The 25,757-nt window shown below is 42.8% G+C and overlaps 1 protein-coding gene and 2 long non-coding RNA genes across 4 annotated transcripts; 2 read left to right on the top strand and 1 right to left on the bottom strand.

Moving 5' to 3' along the window:
* Positions 1 to 303: 303 nt before the first annotated feature.
* On the bottom strand, positions 304 to 20,900 carry LOC139069892 (uncharacterized). Its single transcript, XR_011520565.1, has 3 exons — positions 20,812 to 20,900; positions 1,055 to 1,129; positions 304 to 351 (listed from the first exon to the last, which is right to left on the bottom strand). It is a non-coding gene; the product is annotated as an uncharacterized lncRNA (long non-coding RNA).
* Positions 485 to 4,557, top strand: LOC139069891 (uncharacterized). Its single transcript, XR_011520564.1, has 3 exons — positions 485 to 643; positions 4,047 to 4,139; positions 4,330 to 4,557. It is a non-coding gene; the product is annotated as an uncharacterized lncRNA (long non-coding RNA).
* Positions 7,133 to 25,658, top strand: dap3 (death associated protein 3). 2 transcript variants are annotated; one of them, XM_015950402.3, is made up of 12 exons: positions 7,133 to 7,218; positions 7,466 to 7,609; positions 11,594 to 11,695; positions 11,781 to 11,889; positions 11,970 to 12,062; positions 12,142 to 12,272; positions 15,007 to 15,087; positions 16,616 to 16,780; positions 16,851 to 16,910; positions 16,985 to 17,074; positions 25,245 to 25,362; positions 25,447 to 25,658. In XM_015950402.3, the coding sequence occupies exons 2-12, from the start codon at positions 7,469 to 7,471 to the stop codon at positions 25,530 to 25,532; spliced, it is 1,176 nt and encodes a 391-aa protein (XP_015805888.3). In that variant the 5' UTR covers positions 7,133 to 7,218; positions 7,466 to 7,468; the 3' UTR covers positions 25,533 to 25,658. The 2 variants fall into 2 exon arrangements, with proteins under 2 accessions (XP_015805888.3, XP_015805887.3); XM_015950401.3 differs by having other exon boundaries at positions 7,151 to 7,377.
* The last annotated feature ends 99 nt before the right edge of the window (positions 25,659 to 25,757 follow it).

Below are 25,757 nucleotides of genomic sequence, written 5' to 3'. Positions count from 1 at the left end.
CGGGATCTCACTGCGGTTCGTTCATAACAGGCGGTCGGGTCGGGAGGGTGGAGGAGGTGGGGGTGTGAGGGATTAGACTCCTAATAAAATGGCGACGACTTGGCTGAAGTGTCAGGATTTGGGGAGCAGCTCAGAAGTTGCAGTGCGTCATCGTGAGGGAGGCGACGGGCAGGGAGAAACAAACAGGGTGACGTTCATCGGAGCAAACAAAACTCAGATTTAGAGTAAACATGGAGGTTTCACTTGATACAACGCGCTTCAGTAAAAATGATCTCATTCTGTCATCAGGGGCGTTTCCTGTACCTGGAAACATTGGGGGCTGAGCCCACGTCAGAAGGAAGCTGTGGGAACCTACAGTAAAAAAAAAAAAAAAAAAAAAAACGTTAAAAGCCTTTTGTTAAAGCTTCCTTGGTGACATCATTAAAGCTGCTTTCCGGAGTTTTCCTCTTTCAGAAATTATGTATGATTTCCCAGAAATCCGTAAAAGTGATTATCTTATCATGCACTCTGATATACTGTAAGCAATAAGAGCTCCGTGCAATAGGAAACTGAGCGCTGACCAGAACTATAGACTACTGCTTACTTGCTTCAAATTTAAGGAATACCTCGGCTGATGCAGAGTTGATGAACTTTTCACGAACAAGTAAGTCTAAAATATAAATATATGAGACCACAGCATGACAAAAGAATACTCATAAAACAACGTGTTTTAGCTGGTTGTCGGCTACAGAAGCACATTTATGATCAGAAACGTGAAGTTGCTGTCTAAAAAAAAAACAAGGAGTGTGATATGCTTGTCAGCCACTAGATGGCGCCATCGGATAAGAGAACTACTCCGGTGTCAGGATCTGCTGCCCCTCTGACTCAACCCAATTAGTTGTTTATTGGACTCACCTGCCCCTTGTTATCCTGCCCACCTGTTTCTGATTATCCTTGTGTATTTATACCCCCTGTTTTGCACTTGTCCTTCGTCGGATCATTGTTTTCACCCTGTTACGTTGCTCCTGCTGTTTCACCCTACCTGCCATGATTCATTAAATCCGTTTAATTTTACCTGAGCTGCATTTCTGCCTCCTGGTCAAGCTCCACCACACATGGGTCCACCACCACCGACACTGCATCGTGACATCTGGAAAGAAGCTTTAATCTGAATCAAACTGCAGAAGAACATGATACACACACAAAAAATAAGATTTATTTATTTTTTGTCTTCGCGTGAACATAAAGGTTTGGAAAAAGAAACACGTGAGATAAAATAAATCAGTCGGGGCAGGCTGTAGCATACTGAAGAGTTTGAAGCAGTTGGTAACCCTGCAATGTTTGTGACATCAGATAAACTGTAAAAAACAGGGAGTGCGACTGAATTGTGGTTCTGTTGTCAACATGAGTTGTTTTTAATGTGGATATGCTGATTTAATTTCATAATATGTAATTATTCAGGTCCTGCAGCTTTTGAAACATCAGATGTTACACATTTTTCAGGTAAAGACCCCCCCCCCACCTGGTAAAAAGAGCACATTATTAATTAGTTATTACTAATCAATCAATCAGTAGGAGTGTAACAGCACATTTATCTACATTTACTATTTATCAATCCAAAATGCAAAAATCAATAGAATAACTAGCCTATTTATCAAATGCTCTTTTATTTTGAAAATTGCTTTATTTTGAAGTTCTGTTGGTATGCTGTTGACCACCTATTCTTGCACATCCAACCAAAGGTGTTAAATAAAGCAGCTTGTGGCCTCATGGCGAGCAGTGTGAAAACAGTAAATGCATCATTTCTCACCTGGGAAATTTTCGTATTCGGTCTCTCGTAACGTTGACTCGTGTGCAGTGGATCTTAAATCGAATCAGATCGAAACAGCATTGTGACTGAATCTGAGATACCAGCAAACACCAAATCACAAACAACCACATCGAGCTTCACAGTCCCTGAACCCCCAGCAGGTCCCTGAGGTCCAGTGACCAAAGCCTCGTGGTTGTGTAGCACCAGGCTAAAGGTGGCAGCTCATCTGTTGCTTTCCTTGACGTTGGATGTGCTACTACTAGTTTACCCGTTTAACAATAGATTCACTAGGATAAATACAATAAAGTTAACTCTCGCCAAATAGAATATTTACTAAGAAATCACAATGTAACCATAGACACATTGCTTGGTGTGTGTGTGCGTGCGTGCGTGCGTGCGTGCGTGCGTGCGTGCGTGTGTGTGTGTGTGTGTGTGTGTGTGTGTGTGTGTGGCTGCTTATACTGAGCCAGGATTCTCTGGAGGTTTCTTCCTGTTGAAAGGGAGTTTTCCTCTCCACAGTCGCTACATGCTTGCTTAGTATGAGGATTGCTGTAGTCACTGACACTAGTCAGTGACTCGATGCAGTTTGCTGGGTTCCTTATATAGGAAACATTATTTCTGATTGGCTTAATGAACTGACCTGAATTGGAATGTTTATTATGTGAAGTGCCTTGAGACGACTCTTGTCGTGATTTGGCGCTTTATAAATAAACTTGAATTGAATTGAATCTGCTGCTGTGGCCCCCAGACTCTGGAGCTCTCTCCCCCTGAGCCCAACAGTACATCGCTGCAGACCCGGAGAACGCAGATTCAGGCCGACTGCTGATTCAAGCTTCTACTGTTTAATAGTTACAAATAAAATGTGTAACTGTGGGGGAAGCTTATTAAAAATAGTTTAGTCGTTGTTAAAGCTTCAGTGATGTAGCTCTCAAAATACAAATGTGAAAACTCCTGAGTCACTTTTAATAAGAAAAGCTTTTATCATATTTATTTAACTGACGTTGCTTGTAGAAACAAAACAAAAATAAAAAAAAACCCTTTTTCCTATTTTCCTGGTTCTTGACATCCTTAGATCAACCACCTCGTAACACCTTGATGGACCAAAACACACATGGCTCATTAATTTAATGCAGAACGCTGTGGGACTTTGCAGTGATGAACTGAATACATTTTATTCAAGTAAAACTTTATTTAAAATCCAGCTGCATTATTATTGGTCCTTTTGACGGTCCATTATGTTTTTGGTTTTCTTCCTTCTTACGGATTAAACAAATACTGTTCTCCACGTTCTGCCGACTCTGATCACACTCCATCTTGGAGTGCTAGCAAACAGTGGGCGGCGCTGTCTCATAAACAGTACAAGCCTGAATCTGCAGGTCTGCAGCGATACCCTCCTCCCTGAGCCTGAGATCAGTGGACTCAGTGGTCTCCTTTAAAAAGCAGCTGAAGACTCACCTGTTCAGGCTTTTGAGTGACCTTCATCACCACCCTCTCCTTATTCTGCTCTTTCTACTTATTCCGCCTTTCCCTGCGATCCACTGATTTCCCTCTTTCCCATTCCTTTTCTCTCTCCCTTTCCTTACATTATTTTTTTATCACAATTTAATATTGTTCTCATTTTAAACATATAATATGTTCATTTTTATTCATCTTTTTTACACTTTAATTGTTTTTTTGTGAAGCGCCTCATGATTTGTATCTTGAGAGGCGCTAAATAAAAGATTATTTCTTTCTTTCTTTCTTTCTTTCTTTCTTTCTTTCTTTCTTTCTTTCTTTCTTTCTTTCTTTCTTTCTTTCTTTCTTTCTTTCTTTCTTTCTTTCTTTCTTTCTTTCTTTCTTTCTTTCTTTCTTTCTTTCTTTCTTTCTTTCTTTCTTTCTTTCTTTCTTTCTTTCTTTCTTTCTTTCTTTTGTGATCTAACTAGTGATAAACAATCCTACACTTTAGGGTCACTGCCTTTTTAACAGGATTTGTACGTTCCTCTAGCCTAGCAAGCCGTAGTCTGGCCACCACCCAACGCAGTCATTGGGCGAACTCCATGGCTGCCTTTCAAACTGTCTCCACATGCAATTGGACAATTCTAGAACCAATCAGAGCAAAGCACAACTTCATTATCATTGAGCTGGGCAGTTTGTCAATAATGTAGCAGATGTCATGTTTCATGTCTCAAAAAAAAAGCTCAAGTCTAAAAAGTCCAAAGCTGATGCCAAAAACATTTGAAATGAATGCAGTTTCTGATCCAACGCCATCTTTGGACAGAGATGGACTTGCTGAGGCTACAGTGGAGTGTGGCTAGACTGACCCGCCGAGCTAAATCTTTTGCTATGGTGGAGAACCTCATTACTGCAGGTGGTGAGTTCTAACTTTATAATAATTTATCAATAAATTATAACAGCAAATAATACAATTGTGTGGTTAATATTAGCCTACAAATATTTTTTGAATCTGGGTTTTCAGTTTATTCGTTCATGCATTGATTCTTCTTCCGGCCCTTGGAGAGTACAGATGCTTTTTTCTCCTCTCCCTCTCTCCTTATCCCAAGGCTCTTTGTCCTGTCGGTGCACGGCGCTTTCTGCATTTTTCTGGAAACTGGAACTTATTAAAAATGGACCTGGTCAGTTGGTCTCTCAACGCGATTGACAACATTTTTCAACGATGAGAACGGGAGAAGGGGCTCCCGGATGCCCCTCTGGGACAGAGCCAGCTGGGCATATCATGGACTCCTGGAAACAGTGGAACCTGATCTTTCTCTCTCAACTGTCTGTAGAGGATTCTGAAGATGTTTGGATATTCGTTGTTTTGGTGTCGGGATTCCTGCTGTTTGGCCTGAGCGGTTACCCGGCTTACCGGAAAATTTACGAGCTTTTGAGGAATATTGGCTCAATCCCGGAGCTCAGGGATGGAATGCATCGCGCTGTGAACACACAAACTCATATAATTGTTGAGATGAGTTGTAAGCTTGGAACTTTGGCTGAGATTCAGGCTCTGACCCAGAAGGTGGATTCCATCAAGGAGCGAGTGGATGGATCAGCAGGGATTGGGATAGATTGATTAAGCCATTATTGGATCTAGAGGGGTTGATGACCAACAGAACACTATGGCAGAGAGGAAATTATCTGTCTGTCCCCAAAACAATTATTATCTGAATCTGGTGCCCTGGAGCGAAGAAATGTGGAATGTTGTCGTAGCTATGGAAACTCTTTCTCCCTATCCCAGCCTGGGCGCGACTGTGACCGGTGAAGGCCGTGGAACCGTGCTCTCTAACCCATTATCTCTCTCCCCTGTCCAAACGGAGGTGATGAGCGCTGCCCCATGCGGCTGCACGCACTGAAGTGAGGAGAGACCCAACCCTACCTCCCCACCTAGTGGACACTTATGTTGTGTAACGCCTGAAGTCTGTGTGCATATCTGTCTGAGGTGTTCTTTTGCAGAGCAAAGCTGCCCTCTCTGTGGAGGGTAACTCTGAAGTGCCTTTTTCCCTCCCCCTGACTCTATCCTCATATAAACCCTCTTGATCTATTACGGTAGCGCGACTCGTGTTGCGAATGACCACAGTCACCAGTTCTTGTCATGTGTCTATGTATGTATGTCTGATCTCAGAATTGTGAGCACTGAAACTCTAATTTCCCTCTGGGATTAATAAAGTATCTTTGAATTTAATATGAATTTAATTAAGCATTGAGCCAGAAAGAAACATAGCAGAGATTGAAATTTGTTCCACTAATTAGGGAACAGCTCCAAAAACCCTTTCCACTCCTGGTTCTGAGTCATCGTGAGTGTGAGAGTGTGCACTCTCCTTTTTTTCTTTCCTGTCTAAAGGCAAGCTGCTGTCTTTTGAATGACTTGGCTTGTCTTTTGAGGGCTGATGTTGATTTTCAGATGTACAGCTCGGCCAGTAAATGCTGATTTTGGTATGAAAAACTCCATTTGGTGGGTCTGTTAGTGCTTAATGGCGATGCTTTCAAGGATCCCCCCAAACAACAAATAATGAGTAAAAATACAATTTTGACTTCCTGATTGGCCAATCACAGCTTCACACTAGAACTCCCAGAAAACCGACAATTTGACGGCTGTCATTTTGCCCATTAAATGCAGGCTGACAATGACTTTGTGAAGCAAAATGGTTCAAGTGCGTTATTGAGACACTCACCTAAAGGATTATTAGGAACACCACACTAATACGGTGTTCTGCCTTTGTAACTGCCTTAATTCTATGCGGCATTGATCCAACAAGGTGCTGAAAGCGTTCTTTAGAAATGTTAGGCCAGTCTGAGTATTTCACAATCTGCTCAGTTACTGGGATTTTCACCCACAACCATTTCTAGGGTTTACAAAGAATGGTGTGAAAAGGGAAAAACATCCAGTCCTGTGGGAGAAAATGTCTTGTTGATGCTAGAGGTCAGAGGAGAATGGGCCGACTGAATCAAGCTGATAGAAGAGCAGCTTTGACTGAAATAACCACTCGTTACAACCGAGGAAAGCAGCAAAGCATTTGTGAAGCCACAACACGCACAACCTTGAGGTGGATGGGCTACAGCAGCAGAAGACCCCACCGGGTACCACTCGTCTCCACTACAAACAGGAAAAAGAGGCTACAGTTTGCACCAGCTCACCAAAACTGGACGGTTGAAGACTGGAAAAATGTTGCCTGGTCTGATGAGTCTCCATTTCTGTTGAGACATTCAGATGGTCGAGTCAGAATTTGGCGTAAACAGAATGAGAACATGGATCCATCATGCCTCGTTACCACTGTGCAGGCTGGTGGTGGTGGTGTCATGGTGTGGGGGATGCTTTCTTGGCACACTTTAGGCCCCTTAGTGCCAACTGGGCATGGTTTAAATGGCACGGGCTACCTGAGCATTGTTTCTGACCATGTCCATCCCTTCATGACCACCATGTACCCATCCTCTGATGGCTACTTCCAGCAGGATAATGCACCAGGTCATAAAGCTCCACTCATTTCTAACTGGTTTCTTGAACATGACGATGAGTTCACCGTACTACAACGACCCCCACAGTCACCAGATCTCAACCCGGTAGAGCATCTATGGGATGTGGTGGAACGGGAGCTTCGTGCCCTGGATGTGCATCCCACACATCTCCATCAACTCCAAGATGCTATCCTCTCAATGTGGACCAACATTTCTAAAGAATGCTTTCAGCAGCGTGTTGAATCAACGCCACGTAGAATTAATACAGTTCTGAAGGAGAAAGGGGGTCAAACACCGCATTAGTGTGGTGTTCCTGAAAATCCTTTATAGTGTTTTGATTATATGCTGCAACGGCTTTCCAAACAACACAATTCTCTCATGGGCTGTCATTGCGCTTGTGTGAGCCAATTGGCTAGTTTAGACGACGCGTCACTTCCGGTAAAGAATAATGGCGATGTCCATGAGCGTTCTGGCACATTGACCACCAACAGAAATCAGAGGTTAGTTTTTATCCACATTCAGCGTGGAGCCGGTTTTATGTGTTTGAATGAAAACAACCACCACCGCTTCCTGCTGATTTCCGAGGAGCTTTCAGAGACGTCAGCGGTCGGGTTAGCTTGTGTGGCTACAGCTAGCCGTTAGCTACGTGTTTACGCAAGGTGATGTGACACTGCTGTGGAGACAAACGAGACTTTTTACATCTGCCTTCGACTTTACACCCTTTTAAATGTAACCGTTGTGTTTCAGATCATGGCCCTCCACAGACTGACTTTCAGGCTAAGGCCAAAGGTCAGGTCTCTTTACACCAGCGGATGTTGGCAGCTGGAGGCTGCTGCTCCGCAGTCCGAACCTGAACCCCTCTCGGTCTGCAGAACACAGGAGACAGACCCGGTGAGCCACGACACAGATGTTTTAGTAGAAACACAGACAACAGATGTGTTTAGACGGGTCAAAGGCAGAAGTCCTGCTAAACACGTTCACCTGACCGCAGGGGCGCAGATAGGATTTTCAAACTGGGGGGGACAAAGTTCCAATGTACCCTCCTTCAAACACACACACACACACACAGCTCAGTCAGTTTGTGGAATTTCATCCAACGGTTTACGTAAAAACTAACTTATATATACGTGTTTGAAGCCGTTATGCAGTGGAACGCTGGCAGCAAAGCTCTGCCTGATCAACACTATAAATGATAAATGATCCGCACTTGTATAGCACCTCTCAGAGTAAGGACTCCAAAGTAGGGCTGTCGCGGTTGAGGAATCCCCCCTACGGTGATTCAGGGTGGCTTAATATTGCGGTGTGCGATATTATTGCAGCCCTTTTTTTATTGCAGTACTATCTAAACATAATGTTTACACATTTAAAAAAGGTTAAAAATTGCCGTTCCTTCTTTAATAACACTTTACTGAATGCAGATCAAAGGGCAGTAACAACACAGATCGCAGTAACGTTTGTTTCTCCGACAGTCGGAGTCCGACTGAACTTGAAAACAACAAAATTCAGGAGGTTAAACTTTTAAATGCTAATTTGGCTGCAGCATCTAACAAATAAGAAGCAAGTGCCCATTTTGTTTAGTTGTTTAAAATCAAGCATAAAAAATTACATGTACAGGGCGCGGGGCACTGTCATTTTACTTTCACACACACGAATGACGGTGATTTATAGCTCGGGCACGTCCTTGTTACCCACAAGGAAAACCAGCATGTTAACCATATACGGTTTGAGAGAGGATCTGAGAGGGGGGGCAACATTTCCAGCAACACTGAAAACCCTCTCGGATGGTGCGCTCGTTGCACTAACGCACACGTACTTGCGTGCGACTCTGGCGAGCAAAGGGAATCTCTCCCGGTTGTTACTCCACCATGTCAGGGGGGTTCTTTAGGGTGGATGCATTCCTCCTGCAGGTAGCGAGTGAGCTCCAGCTCGGCTCAAACTCTTCGGGACGGCTGCAGAAGCAGTGCTTGTCTCGGACTTCAGCAGGTCTCCGAGCGTGTATTTATTTATTTATTTATTTTTGCCGCTGGTGGCAGCTCTGTCTCGGCCAAGGACTCTGGCTGCGCAGCAGCTGACGTACTGAAAACCAAAGTGCTCCCAAAGGAGCGAAGTAACGTTTTGTTTTGATACCAGTGCAGCCATCCTTCTCAACATGCATCATTGAGTTGAATCAAGTTCAGTGATCGCGGTGGCCCATGATGCAGCGCGGTGGGCTTCTTCATATTGCGATATTTCATTTTTGCGGTTACCGTGACAGCCCTACTCCAAAGTGCTTTACACTACAGTGTATCATTCATCCATTCACACACATTCACACACTGATAGTGATGATCTACGATGTAGCCACAGCTGCCCTGGGGCACACTGACAGAGGCGCTCCACTATTTAATTCAGTCATTTGTCTCGTCTCGTCTCGTCTTCCTCCGCTTATCCGGGTCCGGGTCGCGGGGGCAGCATCCCAACTAGGGAGCTCCAGGCCGTCCTCTCCCCGGCCACCTCCACCAGCTCCTCTGGCAGGACCCCAAGGCGTTCCCGGACCAGATTGGAGATGTAACCTCTCCAACGTGTCCTGGGTCGACCCGGGGGCCTTCTGCCGGCAGGACATGCCCGAAACACCTCCCCGGGGAGGCGTCCAGGAGGCATCCTGACCAGATGCCCAAACCACCTCAACTGACTCCTTTCGATCCGGAGGAGCAGCGGTTCTACTCCGAGTCCCTCCCGAATGTCCGAGCTCCTCACCCTATCTCTAAGGCTGAGCCCGGCCACCCTACGGAGGAAACTCATTTCGGCCGCTTGTATCCGCGATCTCGTTCTTTCGGTCATTACCCAAAGCTCATGACCATAGGTGAGGATTGGGACGTAGATCGACCGGTAAATCGAGAGCCTGGCTTTCTGGCTCAGCTCCCTCTTCCCCACGACAGATCGGCTCAGCGTCCGCATCACTGCAGACGCCGAACCAATCCGCCTGTCGATCTCCCGATCCCTCCTACCCTCACTCGTGAACAAGACCCCGAGATACTTAAACTCCTCCACTTGAGGTAGGACCTCTCCCCCGACCCGGAGGTGGCAAGCCACCCTTTTCCGGTCAGTCATTTGTTATTCTCCCAATCAATTAGTAACCAAAACCTCGTGCTGTATGCAAAACATTAAATGATTTTCAGCATACCGATCTTTACAGAAAACATAAAAACCCTAAAACACTGCACATAAAATATGTTTACAAAACGATATTCACTTATCACTTAGAGCAGTGGTTCCCAAACTTTTCAGCCTGACCAACAGATGTTCCTTCTTATTTTTACGTTATTTATACATTTTCATTATATTTGGAAAGTTTTAATTTATATATAAATGTATAAATCTCTTTTTAAATTTTATATTTGACTTTTTTTATGATTATGTGGCACACTTGACTTCCATAAAGAACGCATCGGCATCTGCCTCTTTTTTACGGCTTTTTTTTTTTTTTTTTTACATTGTCGCTACGTCTGTCATGTTAGCGGTGTTTTACCATCATTTCTACATCCACCACGTCCCAGAGAAGGTTAAACCAACATCAAACCCAACGTTTGGAGCTTGTAAACTCCACACACCTCTCGTGCAGCACCAGCTGTCTGATGCTGCAGCAGCTCAATCTTCCCGGCTGGATGAGTGAATTTCTTCATCAGAGTCAATATTCTGCTTCATAATCAGAGTCAGTCATGACCAGACAAAGTGATCAGTCAACAAAGACCAGACCTGCCGGCAATTATACGTTTTATCTGGTTAGGGTTAGGATGGATCGGGGTCGATCTGAATCTGGGGGGGACAGATCCCCCCCATCCCCCACCCTATCTAGGTGCCTGCCTGACCGTTGTGATACGCTTATGTGTTCAGTGGCGGATTTAGCTATTTGGGGGCCCAAGGCGAACACAGTCATGGGGCCCCTTACACTAAAATTTCGACAATCTCATCTTTAACTGGATTTGCGAAACTCTCTCCTCTTCTGCCACGAGTTATTTTCACGTTTTATTAGTCCTCCTCATTTTTCCTGTCTTTCTCTCCCTTTGAGCGCTTTCAATATTTGCTCTGCTTTCGTCTTCCTGTCAGTGCTCCTGTGCTTTTTACCTTTATTTTTTCTTCTTCTATTTTCCATTTTGGTCTGTGTTTTCTTCCCTTTAAACATTTTCCATCGTCTTTCCTTTTCTGCTTCCTTTTGATGTTTACATAGAAAAACGACGTCACTTTTGGGAGTGAAGCCAAAAGCTTTTTTAAAGCGAGCTGCTTCTTTCTCTTATTGGAGCCACTAGGATAACTCCATTTCATGCTTCATGTTTTGACTATCGCTTTGAGTTTGTTACGAACGCTCCCGCCTCTCTTCTTCTTCTTATTTGTGGTCTTATGGCACTTGGCAAACAACAATTTGGTGCATTACTGCCACCAACTGGATTGGAGTGGAATGACTACCAATCACTTCCTGTTTGTGCATCGAGTTTTAAAGGAATGGTCCACTGTGGCATTAACAGAGGGGTGCTGGCCTGGCGGTCAGAGCTAGGGGACCCCCTCAACATAAGGGGGCCCCAGGCGGCCGCCGACCTATGCCTAATGGTAAAACCGCCACTGTGTGTGCTTTTGATGATCATCACTGGAACCGCACCATGCTATGGAGGATAAAGGCGTGAACATGTTGAATTATTTGGAGTACGCTTTGTTTGCATTTAGCTAAACAAACTATGTACAGGGTGATTTAATTATTTTCTGCATTTGTAGTTAGTTTCACTTTAATGCTTTAATCTGGCTTTTATTATACAGTATTAGAATCACATGAACTTTGTTTTGAAGGATGCCAGTTAAACATGATTTTTTATTACTTTTGCTCTTGTTTGTGTGTCTTCTTAGGCCGGTCACACAGAGAAACACATCGGACAGTTCTACACGCTGCCGCCCTCTCACGTCCGCCCTCTGTTCCCTCATGGCCTCCCCTACCGCTTTCAGCAACAGGCATGTGAAAGCGCAGAACGATGACACTCACGTGTGCATTTTAGTATTTGCTGCATCAAATGTAAACATTCCTGATTTGGTTTAGGCAAAAACGTTCAACGAAGCCTGCGTCATGGTAAGGCAGCCGGCCCTGGAGGTCATCTCGTACTTGAAAAGCACGGACTTCAGCAAACCTGCTCAGAGATATTTATTCTGTATCCTTTAAAACACACACACACTGGGGTTTTCTCTTTGCTCTGAATGAGTCAGTTTGTGTCCTGATGGAGTTGGTCAGACGGGTTAAAGGGTAGCGGCAAAACCATGTCCCTCTGTCACACCGTCCACTTCTGCTACACACAGGGATGGCTGGTGCTGCACGTTCCCGATGGTGAGACACGAACACAAATGTAGCACAGAGAGCTGAAAGCCGGGGCCGGGACTGACCCTTGTGCCTCTGCCTCACGCAGCGCATCTGTGGGTGAAGAACTGTAAGGAGCTGCTGCCGTCGTCTTATAAAGACACTCGCTTTGATCAGCCGCTACAGGCGGTGACGTGGCTACGCAACTTCAAAATTACCAACGAGCCCTTTCTTTCCAAGGTAACTCTTCTTATGTTGCTTTAACCTGATGAATCCTAGTGGAAATGAAAGTAATGGATAGCATCACGAACAGCCTCAGTTTGGAGAAACTGATTAATTGTGACAAGATTGACAAGCTAACAGCAAGGCTAAGGCTGTGGATTAGTGCCAGCATGAAACAGAAATAATCTGCTGTTTACAGCAGGTAATAATCCATGTTATCACCATCTTTCCACAGAAACCAGCTTTAAATTAATTAGCCATATTTGTGCTAGCATACCGTGTCCTCGTTAAAACACGCAGTGTGACACCACCCCATAAAAATAAATGTCATTTAACGTAAACGTTAACCAAAAATTCTCCTCAAGTACCATAAAAATGACGACAAATAGATTTACCGTAAATCCTCTAATACAGGCCCTGGCCTGTATTTTACTCAAGCTCACCAAGCTCCAGGCCTTTATTGGGAGGAGGGCCAGAATTAGAGGCAAGCCTCAATTTCAATTTGAGCAAAATGAACTACGAGTAGAATGAATAAAAACGGGGTGTGTCTATTTGAATCTATAAAATCCTAGGTTCATTTATTGAAATTGTACAGTTACCATAACGTGGTACGGTTTGCATATAAAACATTAACAACAAGGCTAAATTACAGTAGGGAAAAACTGTATTGTAACAAAACAATAGCAAACTAGCGATGGGTACCGAATTCGGTACTTTTTAAGGTAGCGACTGAATTCCATAGTACCAACTGAGCACCTATTCACGTCATTTGAAACGGTGCCTCGTTTTGATTCCCATCCTTCATAACGAGAATTTGCCAAGACAGCTGCGCATGCGCAAGAGTGTTAGTCGTCGGTCGCTGCGAGCGAGTTGTAAACAGAGCAGCATGGTAGAAAGAACGCACGCTAACGCTTGGGTCCACTTCACTAAATGTGAAGGGTAACTGGGTGATGATGAAACCAGCGACAACGATCTAAGTGAGACATCCTCATCTTAATCTGCTCCGGTAGGTTAATAAAATGTTAAGATAACGTTAGCTTGATATGTTAGCTTCCGTTCCGCTAATGGTGCGTTCGCTTTCTCCTCGGAACTCCGAATTTCCTACTAGAAGAACACGAACGCGCTCTAAAGTTTGGCTTCACTTTACTAAATGCGACGAGTGATTGGGTGAAGATGAAACCAGTGACAACGATCTAAGTGTGAGGCATCATCGTTTTAATCTGCTCCAGCAGCTAAATAATCTGTTTGAGATAACGTTAGCTTGACATGTTAGCTTCCATTGCCACCACTGTTATCAGCTAATGGTGCGTTCGCTTTCTCCTCGGAAATTCTAACTTCCCAGTAGGAAAAATCAAATGAAAAAAGACGGCAAAAGGAATGAAGATACACAGTAAATTTAGTTCACAGTAAAGATGTTTGCTTCAATTTAATTATCAGCTTATAAAACTACAAGGACGATGTTAAAATACAAACAGTTGTATGTTATTTATCGTGATATTTATCAAATATGGTTATGAATTGAGAAAAATATATATTTAATTATAAAAGAGAATTAAAATAATAAACACTCAAAAGTATCTAAAATTGGTACCGTTAAGTACCGGTATCGATTCCTAGGTACCGGGAATTAGTACCGAATCGATTCAAATGTCAAAGGTACCCATCCCTATAGTAAACATACCTGTTCTGCATTTTAAACGTTATTAAATACCGTTATTAGAAAAGGCTACAGCCACCTTTCCGCTTCAAAGTTGAATCGTTTCGTCTCGTTTGGGTTGTAGTAAGAAGTAAAATAAAAATCCTCAATCTTTGTCCAGTTTAAAGTAAAAAAAAATAAAAATAAAAAATACCGGTAATCCAATTCGGTTTAATCCTCATCCAGTTTGATGGGTCGATGTTAAAACGTTTAGCAGCTTGCTCCCCAGAGTGTTCTTCAGCATATATCAGCACGTTCTCTTTGAACTTGATATCAAATTTTCGCCTCCTCTTCGGCTCCGCACCTGCCACGGTTAAAGACGGTTAAAGTCCCCCTGTGGTACTTGTCTGTTACCACATTCCACCCGGCCACAATAAAAAAAAACGGCCATTATTCACCTCCGCCGACTCCGACACCGGCCAGAATCTGATACCCGGCCTTTAATTGAGTACAGGCCAATATTAGAGGATTTACGGTATACGGGTCATGTAGAATGTAAATTAACTCGAGTGGCGGACGGAGAAACGTGAAAGGTTAATAAGTCTGAGCCTAATTTGTTTAGCCTGATATGAAATACAGGCTTTAGTTTAAACTAAGGACGGACAATATATCAGCATCAGTATCGGTATCGGCCGATGTTAGTCATTTTTAACGTATCGGGTCGATAAATAAAACCGGGCCGATATTAACAACCGATATTTTTTTCATCTTGTCTCCATTTGTTTGCCTGTTTCAGAAGAAGAGGGGGTGATGTGTGTTTTAGCCGTGTGAGCAGTGATTGTAATCATCTCAGAAGTGTAAATGGGTGTGGTGTGTGTACATAATAATGTAAATTCAGCTTTAATAATTTTCATTTTGCTGATTTTAGAAGCATTAATGTCAGCATATCGGTATCTGCAAATATCTGTTATCGGCCATAACAGTGATTTGGATATCGGTATCGGCCCAAAATTTTCATATCGTTGCATCACTAGTTTAAACTATTTCTTTGGAGCGAAACAACAACTTGGTTATTTGAAAATGAAAAAACACGAGGTGTGTTGTTTTGTGTCTTAGATAAAAACGAAGCATCGCTACGTGTGGACGAAGCGGGAGTTCACCGAAGAGGGGAGTCTGCTCGGAGCGCTGGTGGATCAGGTGAGACGACAGGTCGCTGAGGAGAGACGCGGAGCCTCTGGAAATTAATATCTGACGGATTTAGGCGTGTTAGTCTATTTTTGTGCATTTTGTACAATGTGAAAAGTTTAAACACGGCAAAAACTGATTTGTAAGAAAGTATAAAAGCTTAATTTTTAGACATTTTTATTTTATTTGGTTTTAGTCTTAAAAAATTAATTCTCTAGAAAATTAGAATACTTACAAAAAGGTAATCTTTCTTGAATATGACAAAATAATTTCTTGTTTTGAGTAAAAAAATCTGATAATGGGGCAAGTTTTTTATTTATTTGCTATTTTTAAGTTTTTGCTTACTCCATTGGCAGAATTTTTACTCAAAACAAGGAAATTTGGATCAAGCATAAACCAAGTCGATCAGCGCTGAGCAGCGTACGTTACACACTACAACGCTCAGTTTCTCATAAACAACGGACACGGCGTCTGAAGCGGAGGTCGCTGCGGCCCTTTCCTGGTCTAAATGACTTAAACGCGTCTTTAAAACCACAACAAGAAGAAGCTAAAAGCCTTTCTTCTGGAGATGTTTTCGTCGTCAGACGCCATTTTTAACTACAGCTTAAAAACTACAGCGTCGTGCGATACAGTCGTCCTTTCCGCTTTTATTCTGATTGGTTATTTTTGAGCTGGCTAGTCCCGCCCCTCGTGGTGCTCTCTGAGAATCCAGACCCGTCCTCTGTGTGGAAAATACACACCAGGGAGGCCGGGCTAGAGAAAAAGATCTTCTTCTCTGACGTAAAACGCTGCCCGCTCAGACCACGCTCCACACCGCTGCACTTCTCGAAAGAAACCGGTGGTAAACAAAGCCGTTCGATCGCTCGTGCCGACGTAAGTTATACATAACATCGCAGTGTTGCATTTTATTTTGAAAAGAACCGGGGATTTTACACTGAAATCGTGTGTGGCTTGCTGTCTCGCACTATGTGAACTGCGGAAGTTGACGTTTCCCAGAAGCGGCTCGTGGAGATGATAGAACTCGATCCTGTCTTTACCCCGGTTTCACACTACAAGCATCAGCGGAACGGAACGGCAGCGAAGCGGCACCGCTTCAAATAGAATCCAATTATAGTCCATGGAGTGTTTCAAACCAGCCGCGACGCGGCGATTTCCAGGCGCGTCCCGGAAGCGGCATGCCACGCCGCTAAAGGTAGGATCGAGTTCTATAGACCATTTGAAGCAGTGCCGCTTTGCTGCCGTTCCGTTCCGCTGATGCTTGTAGTGTGAAACCGGGGTTAGGAAAAACCTCTCTTACACACACACACACACACACACACACACACACACACACACACACAGCCTAAGCATTTTAGTTGCTGCCGATTCGCGTTAGACGAAATGCTGATGAGCAGCCGTCCGACTGTGATTCTGTCATGGACTTCCTGTTATGTCATCATCAGGCTGTGCAGGAAGTGCCTTTCATCCCATCGTTGCCGTCGTTTTTAAAGCTCTGGTTTGCATGTTGATCAAAGCTCTGACGGCGTCTGCCTCGCTGCAGGGCATTTCTCGAGTGAAGAGCAGCAGCGACGTGGCGGGGGCGCTGATGAAGGAACTCAGGCTGCAAAGCGGGCAGCCAGACGCAGTCTTCCGATTGGCCGTGGCTGTGGACGGCGTCAACGCTTTGTGGGGGAGGTCCACGATCAAAAAGGAGGACAAGAGCGCTGTGAGAGAAGAAATAAAATGTATTGTTTCACCTTCCGGAGGGAAAGCCTCACGTCTGGTTCTGTTCTCAGGTGGATCCAGAGGAGCTGACTTTGGTTCATAACCTGAAGAAGCTGATGAAGAACGACTGGGTGAGGAGAATGACGACTTTGACCTCGTCGTTTGTTTTAGGAATATTCTGTTAACACTTTGTCTGTCGTCCTAGAGCGGAGGTGCCATCGTCACCACCTTGTCTCAGACCGGCTCTCTCTACACACCAAAATCTTTCTACTTGCCTCGGGAGCTGCTCGGAGAGGTTAGAGGACGTCTGCACACCCGTAGCCCTCTCTGGGGATTTATCCATGCTTTTATTCAGATGTGGACGATTAAGTCAGATAATCTCAGATCAAACAGGTTGTTGCCCTCTTAGAGAAACAAAAACTCTCCTCGGGCTGCATCAAGTTACAAAAACATGTTTCATTTACTAATGATATAATTTAATATGATGTTATTGGACCTCAGGAGTTAGCTGCAGCATGTAAATGAATACCAGGCAGTTTTGCTTGCTTTTAGCACCCCCTAGTGTCCGTTATACTGTGGTTATACCGAAAATGAAACCGGTCTCCTCGCTTTGCCTTCATCTTTTTAACTAATTCACTGCCAGCCGTTTCCTGATCGCTAAAGTCCTTCGCTGCCAGCGTTTCTCGACGTTTTTACTGTTTTTTTTAAGAGCGACAGAACGTTGCGCGCTAGCATGATGTCGACACCAAAACAAAGCGGAGACTCACCTCTTATATCAGGAAGAATCCGCGCGTTTCGAGCGTTATCCGTTCTTTCATAATCCGTTGCTGAATTGTGATCGGCAGACGCTTTTCCGGTTCTCGCCTCACTTTTTTTACAGCAGCGACCCAAAACGAATCTCCTAACACATGGATGTTCTGCTTCCTGATCACGTGACGTGTGACGTATTCGGATGAAGATCGGCTTCAGAGCCGAGATGTTTGTTCTCGCGGTGCGGGGGCTCGTCCGACGCCCACGCAGTAAAAACATGCAAATGACGACTTTTGTCGTCATTGGCAGTGAATGAGTTAACATCTGAATCTAACAGCTGAAATGTCTCCTCAGCCTTCGTTAGTGTCTACAGGAGTGATTCATCACTAAATCCAACAAATCAGCTGTGTTCACGATCTAAGAGCCAGACTGTAGCGCTGGCATGTCGGCTCCACTTATACTGACAGGAAACAGACTGGCACTCTGAAGTTGCAAGTGCGGTATTGCAGCTACAAAAGGGCAGTGGGGTCTGAGTGACATTTCATTAACCCCTATTATCCAGTATTCTGGGTCGATCTTGTTTAGTATTTTTATTAATGATCTTCCCGAAGTATGTTCAAAAGTAAACATTCAAATGTATGCAGATGATGCTGTTATTTTTACTGATGCTAAAAGTCCTCAGGAAGCCTCCCAATTGTTGACTGCAGCCCTGGCCCATGTACAAAAATGGGTCACGAGTTCCCACTTAAAGCTGAACATAAAAAAAACAGTCTGCATGTTTTTCACTAAAAAAAAAAACTATTGAAATAAAAAAATCAAACATCTTTCTTGAAGGGGTAGAACTTGACATTGTCGAAGAATTCAAATATTTTGGGTTAACTTTGGACCCAACCGTAACTGTTAAGAATCACATTAAACAACTAAAATGTACAAAATTTTAAACTAGTTAGACCTTTTTTGTCGCTCCATGCTGCCAATTTATTTTTACATTCTATGATTTTGTCTCTCGTCTCGTCTTCCTCCGCTTATCCGGTGCGGGTCGTGGGGGCAGCATCCCAACTAGGGAGCTCCAGACCGTCCTCTCCCCGGCCACCTCCACCAGCTCCTCCGGCAGGACCCCAAGGCGTTCCCGGACCAGATTGGAGATGTAACCTCTCCAACGTGTCCTGGGTCGACCCGGGGGCCCCCTGCCGGCAGGACATGCCCGAAACACCTCCCCGGGGAGGCGTCCAGGAGGCATCCTGACCAGATACCCAAATCACCTCAACTGACTCCTTTCAATCCGGAGGAGCAGCGGTTCTACTCCGAGTCCCTCCCGAATGTCCGAGCTCCTCACCCTATCTCTAAGGCTGAGCCCGGCCACCCTACGGAGGAAACTCATTTGGGCCGCTTGTATCCGCGATCTCGTTCTTTCGGTCATTACCCAAAGCTCATGACCATAGGTGAGGATTGGGACGTAGATGGACCGGTAAATCGAGAGCCTGGCTTTCTGGCTCAGCTCCCTCTTCACCACGACAGATCGGCTCAGCGTTCGCATCACTGCAGACGCCGAACCAATCCGCCTGTCGATCTCCCGATCCCTCCTACCCTCACTCGTGAACAAGACCCCGAGATACTTAGAGATCTATGATTTTGTGTCACATGGAATACTGTATAACATCCTGGTCACTTGCTGCTGGTGCAACACTCAAACCCATAGAATCCCTTATTAAAAAAGCCATAAAATCCTTGATAAAAAAAAACATTTTTGCTGTGTTTTAGATAAATACAGTCTTCTTAATCTTAGTAACTTTGTTACCTTCAAGAATGCTTGCCTGATTTTTAAGGTTTTACATGGACTAGCCCCTTTCCCCCTGACAGATTTTACTAAATCACGGTCTATCAGTGGAATGTCGACCAGGGCCACAGATAGAGGAGACTGTGAGGTGCCTTACAGACGCACTGCTTTTGGCAAGACCACACTATCCGTTAAGGCGGCTAAATATTGGAACAGTCTACCACTCAGCATAAGAGACTCACAATCATACAGTCCCTTCAAATTCAAACTTAAACAATGGCTGAAGGAAAACCAAACCTGCATCCATCAGTAATTTGTCCTCACAGAGGTGGTTTGTGTGTTTTCTTTCTGTTTTTCCTAGTTTTAAATATAATACTTTACTTTCCTTTATTGCTTTTAATACCTGCCGTGGGGCTGCAGATGTAAATTAGCACTGGTGCTACAATCTGGCTTATTTACTGATGCAGTTTATGCAGGGTATCCGGGGGTCCTTAAAAAGTCTTAAATTTGCTTTTCCAAATTTAAGGCCTTAAAAATCCTTAAAAACGACAAATAATCCTTAAATACAGTTTCCAAAGGTTTTAAATGACCAAAGACCCAATAAACAAGATATTTTTTAATTTCTATAAAATTTTTGTGAATTTCTAGTTAGCGTTCAGCATTTTTTGTGTACGATGTTGGCGTAAGCGGAACGTACACATTCGGTTGGTGGTGAAAGGGGGCTATTTTTAGATGAGCACGTTAGCTGGTTAAGCTAGTGGGAGCTTGCGCCATGGGGAAGTGCAAGTTTAATGGTAACTGGATGGCTAATTCCACGTTTGCGACGTGGTTAGCACCGGTTCCCGGCAATAGCTGGAAATTATAGCTTAAATTAATAAAAAAAAAAGAAATAGCTTAAATTTGGTCAAAGTGGCCTTAAAAAAGTCTTAAAAAATCTTAAATTTGGCTCCCTTAAACATGCAGATACCCTGTTATTGTTGAAGTTCATTAATATTCGTGGTCCCTATTTAATAAATAAATAAATAAATGAAATGAGCCCTGTGAAGGGTCATTTTAGCACATACTGGCTCAAGAAAATGATTTAAAAATATGAAGAAGATGCAAAGTACACCTTTAATACAGTTAAACTTCTGATGATCATTTCCTGTGTTTGTATTTTAACACATTCGACATTCCTCGCGTCCTCACCGAGTCTGCTAGTATCCTGCAGGCTGTGGTCCAGCCGTGGGTCTACAATAAATAAGTGGGGTGTAGGTTGTGCTGCTGTTTACTGACGGGGTTTGATAAACTCCAACCATTCAGGCAGACAACCGAGCGTCCTCGAAGTAAAAACAGCAGATCAGTCTTTTACACATAAAACAATAGAGCTTTGATGCGCAGCCCTGTTGTTTCGCAGTAATGCCTGAAAGCTGCAGAAATCTTGTCAAATGCAGGAAAAGTGTGTGTTTCAGTCCTATGTTGCGTCTCTTTCACCCACCTCTCATTCTTATAAGGATGATGCTTACATGGTAGGACTGTTGCCTCGCAGCAAAAAGGTCACAGGGTCAAATCCCGGCTAGGCCACTCTGCGTGTTCTCCCCATGCGTGTGTGGGTTTCCCCCGGCTGCTCCGGTTTCCTCCCACAGTCCAAAAACAGGCGAGTTAGGTGACGTGTAGGTCGCTCTGGATAAACACGTCTGCAGAGGAAATAAACATTGATATGTGACGTAGGCGAGGCGTGCTTCATCAGTGTGCCACCGTGACACCAGGAGGAAGCGATAATGAGTTATCGGGCCTACAAAGCCGAGGTCCTCCAACAGGAGACAAGACTCCCTTTATTCTGGCTCATAACACCATTTCTTTACTTTACAGGTTAAGAACAGTTGAATTAAACAATGAATGTTTTCTCTAAGGTGTTTTAATGATGTCCTGACTGTTTCACAGTAAGGAATGAATCAACATTATTGTTTGTTCTGGAAATAACGCTTTTATTTCAGATCTTAAATACTACAAATGAGTATTTATTATCAGTATATTCACATATTAATGTTGCTGTATTAAAAATGAGTACAGGTGCTGGCCAGTAAATTAGAATATCATCAAAAGGTTGAAAATATTTCAGTAATTCCATTCAAAACGTGAAACTTGTACATTATATTCATGCAATGCACACAGACCAATGTATTTCCAATGTTCATTACATTTAAATTTGATATTCATAAGTGACAACTAATGAAAACTCCAAATTTGGTATCTCAAAAAATTAGAATATTCTGAAAAGGCTGAATATAGAAGACACCTGCTGCCACTCTAATCAGCTGATTTACTCAAAACACCTGCAAAGGCCTTTAAAAGGTCCCTCAGTCTTGTTTTGAAGGCCCCACAATCATGGGGAAGACTTCTGACTTAACAGCTGTCCAAAAGACAATCATTGACACCTTGCACAAGGAGGGCAAGACACAAAAGGTGATTGCTAAAGAAGCTGGCTGTTCGCAGAGCTCTGTGTCCAAGCACATTAACAGACAGGCGAAGGGACGGAAAAAATGTGGTAGAAAAAAGTGTACAAGCTCTAGGGATAACCGCACCCTGCAGAGAATTGTGACGACAAACCCATTCAAAAATGTGGGGGAGATCCACAAAGAGTGGACTGCAGCTGGAGTCAGCGCTTCAAGAACCACCACGAGGAGACTCATGAAAGACATGGGATTCAGGTGTCGCATTCCGTGTGTCAAGCCACTCTTGAACAAGAAACAGCGCAAGAAGCGTCTCGCCTGGGCCAAGGACAAAAAGGACTGGACTGATGCTGAGTGGTCCAAAGTTATGTTTTCTGATGAAAGCAAGTTCTGCATTTCCTTTGGAAATCAAGGACCCAGAGTCTGGAGGAATAGCGGAGAAGCACAGAATCCACGTTGCATGAGGTCCAGTGTAAAGTTTCCACCGTCAGTGATGGTGTGGGGTGCCATGTCATCTGCCGGTGTTGGCCCACTCTGTTTCCTGAGGTCCAGGGTCAATGCAGCCGTCTACCAGGAAGTTTTAGAGCACTTCATGCTTCCTGCTGCTGACCAACTTTATGGGGATGCAGACTTCACCTTTCAACAGGACTTGGCACCTGCACACAGTGCCAAAACCACCAGCACCTGGTTCAAGGACCATGGTATCCCTGTCCTTGATTGGCCAGCAAACTCGCCTGACCTTAACCCCATAGAAAATCTATGGGGTATTGTGAAGCGGAGGATGCAATACGCTAGACCCAACAATGCAGAGGAGCTGAAGACGACTATCAGAGCAACCTGGGCTCTCATAACACCTGAGCAGTGCCACAGACTGATCGAGTCCATGCCACGCCGCATTACTGCAGTTATTGAGGCAAAAGGAGCCCCGACTAAGTATTGAGTGCTATACATGCACATTCTTTTCATGTTCATTCTTTTCAGTTGGCCAACATTAGAGAAACAAACATTTTTTCATTGGCCTTTAGAATATTCTAATTTTCTGAGATACCAGATTTGATGTTTTCATTGGTTGTCACCTATAAATATCAAAATTAAACGTAATAAACATCGGAAATACATTGGTCTGTGTGCATTGCATGAATATAATGTACAAGTTTCACGTTTTGAATGGAATTACTGAAATATTTTCAACCTTTTGATGATATTCTAATTTACTGGCCAGCACCTGTATACTGATCATAAATAATTATTAAATTCAACAAGTAGACTCATTGGTGGTGATGACGTGAAATTCAGTGTTGGGAAAGTTCGTTTAAAAAATTTTTTTAAAAAAAGTTCAGTTCATACATTTTAAAATGAACCAGTTCGTTTCTTAGTTCATAATTAAATAACATTTGAACTAAGATCAAAAAATGAACTTGTTCATATTTTTTCTTCTCTCTCTCTCTCTCTCTCTCTCTCTCTCTCTCTCTCTCTCTCTCTCTCTCCTCTCTCTCTCTCTCCCTCCATATATATATATATCTATATATAATATATATATGAGAAAAAAGAACTATGAACTAGTTCATAGTTCTTTTTTCTCCTCTCTCTGTATATATACGTGTATGTATATATATATACGTGTGTGTATATATATATACATACATATATATATGTATACAGATATATACACATATATATGTATGTATGTATATATATATATATATATATATATACATATGTGTATATACATATATACATATGTATATATGTATATACATACATATATTTGTGTATGTATACATATATATATGTATATACATATATGTATGTGTGTATATACGAGAATAAAGCACTATGAACTTCTCTCTCTCTCTGTCTCTCTCTCTGTCTCTCTCTCTGTCTCTCTCTGTCTGTCTGTCTGTCTGTGTGTATATAAATATATATGTATACACACATATATATGTGTATATATACAGTGGGGCAAAAAAGTATTTAGTCAGCCACCGATTGTGCAAGTTCTCCCACTTAAAATGATGACAGAGGTCAGTAATTTGCATCATAGGTACACTTCAACTGTGAGAGACAGAATGTGAAAAAAAATCCATGAATTCACATGGCAGGATTTTTAAAGAATTTATTTGTAAATCAGGGTGGAAAATAAGTATTTGGTCAATAACAAAAATTCAACTCAATACTTTACTATAGGTCTTTACCAGGTTTGCACACACAGTAGCTGGTATTTTGGCCCATTCCTCCATGCAGATCTTCTCGAGAGCAGTGATGTTTTGGGGCTGTCGCCGAGCAACACGGACTTTCAACTCCCTCCACAGATTTTCTATGGGGTTGAGGTCTGGAGACTGGCTAGGCCACTCCAGGACTTTCAAATGCTTCTTAGCTTCTTAGCTTTGAAAGTAATACGGTCAAATACTTTTCAAGTATGTGTAGAAACAAGTTTAACATTTGAGTCCTCAACCTGTTAAAATAAAAGTGCCTCAGATTTCTTACAAAGGAAAATGTTTTCTCTCATTTATCAATAACTTCAAATAAACACGAGTAATCCTGAGTACTCACTTATCAACTTAGAAAATAAATATGAGAATATCTCAAATTTCTTAGTATGGAAAAAAAATGACATTCAAGTGCCCTCTTATTAGCAGATTCAAAAATAAATCATCCCAATTCATGGGACCACAAAAGTAAACGTAGTACTGACTCTCCTAACAAAGACCAAAAAAGTGCATCTCAAACCTGTAACGTGCCAAATATTTAAGTTCCTGGAATCGATTCTGAATCTTTATAAATAAGAATCCCGATTCAGACTTGAATCGATTTCTTTCAGCACCTCTACTAACTATGTATGTATGTATGTATGTATGTATGTATGTATGTATGTATGTATGTATGTATGTATGTATGTATGTATGTATGTATGTATGTATGTATGTATGTATGTATGTATGTATGTATGTATGTATGTATGTATGTATGTATGTATGTATGTATGTATGTATGTATGTATGTATGTATGTATGTATGTATGTATGTATGTATGTATGTATGTATGTATGTATGTATGTATGTATGTATGTATGTATGTATGTATGTATGTATGTATGTATGTATGTATGTATGTATGTATGTATGTATGTATGTATGTATGTATGTATGTATGTATGTATGTATGTATGTATGTATGTATGTATGTATGTATGTATGTATGTATGTATGTATGTATGTATGTATGTATGTATGTATGTATCTTTACAGCAATCCTCTTACTAAGCAAGCATATAGCGACAGTGGAGAGGAAAACTCCTTTTTAACGGGAAGAAACCTCCAGAGGATCCTGGCTCAGTATAAGCAGCCATCCTCCATGACTCGCGCGCACACACACACACTAGCAGGGATTGGTGCCCACATGATTATTTTTATCTTTATTTGAATTCCTGGTGATGAAATATTTATTTGCAAACATGAAACCCCTGAAGACAGCAGGCTGAGTGGTGTGTGTGTGTCCTCCTCAGACGGGGTTTGACAGCATGGATCCGTTCATCCCAGTTTCGGTTCCTGACTACAGCGAGAAGGAGTTTGAGAGCTGTTACCTTTACTACATGGACCGCAACTGGCTGCAGCATCCGCAGAGTAACAGCCTTCGATCAATAACTCGATGTCGATGTGGTGTTTAAGCAGGTTTCCTCCTTAACTTTGTTTTTTTTTTCCCACCAGGTCGGCAAGAAGACGGGAAGAAGGAGCTCATCTTTCTGAGCAACAGGAATCCATCTTTGTTTGAGAGACTTTGTGGTTTCTTATAAAAAAACTTTTCTTCCCTAAAATGCAGGAAACTTATTGTACCACGAACGCGTAACCCTGTTTCACGTCTAAAGTGTGTATCCAGCTTTAAACCTTGTGCTGTTTTGTTAATAAAATATTAACATGAATTCATATGGTTGACTTTTATTTTCACATAAATACAAATATTCACTTATGTGCTGTCATAGTAAGTTACTGCAGTCATCTGTTTTTTAAACCCTAGCATC

Source organism: Nothobranchius furzeri, chromosome 5 (genome assembly GCF_043380555.1).
Source record: "Nothobranchius furzeri strain GRZ-AD chromosome 5, NfurGRZ-RIMD1, whole genome shotgun sequence".
NCBI classification, from domain to species: domain Eukaryota; kingdom Metazoa; phylum Chordata; class Actinopteri; order Cyprinodontiformes; family Nothobranchiidae; genus Nothobranchius; species Nothobranchius furzeri.
Note: the sequence above shows the minus strand (reverse complement) of the source record. Positions and strands in the feature narration are given on the sequence as shown.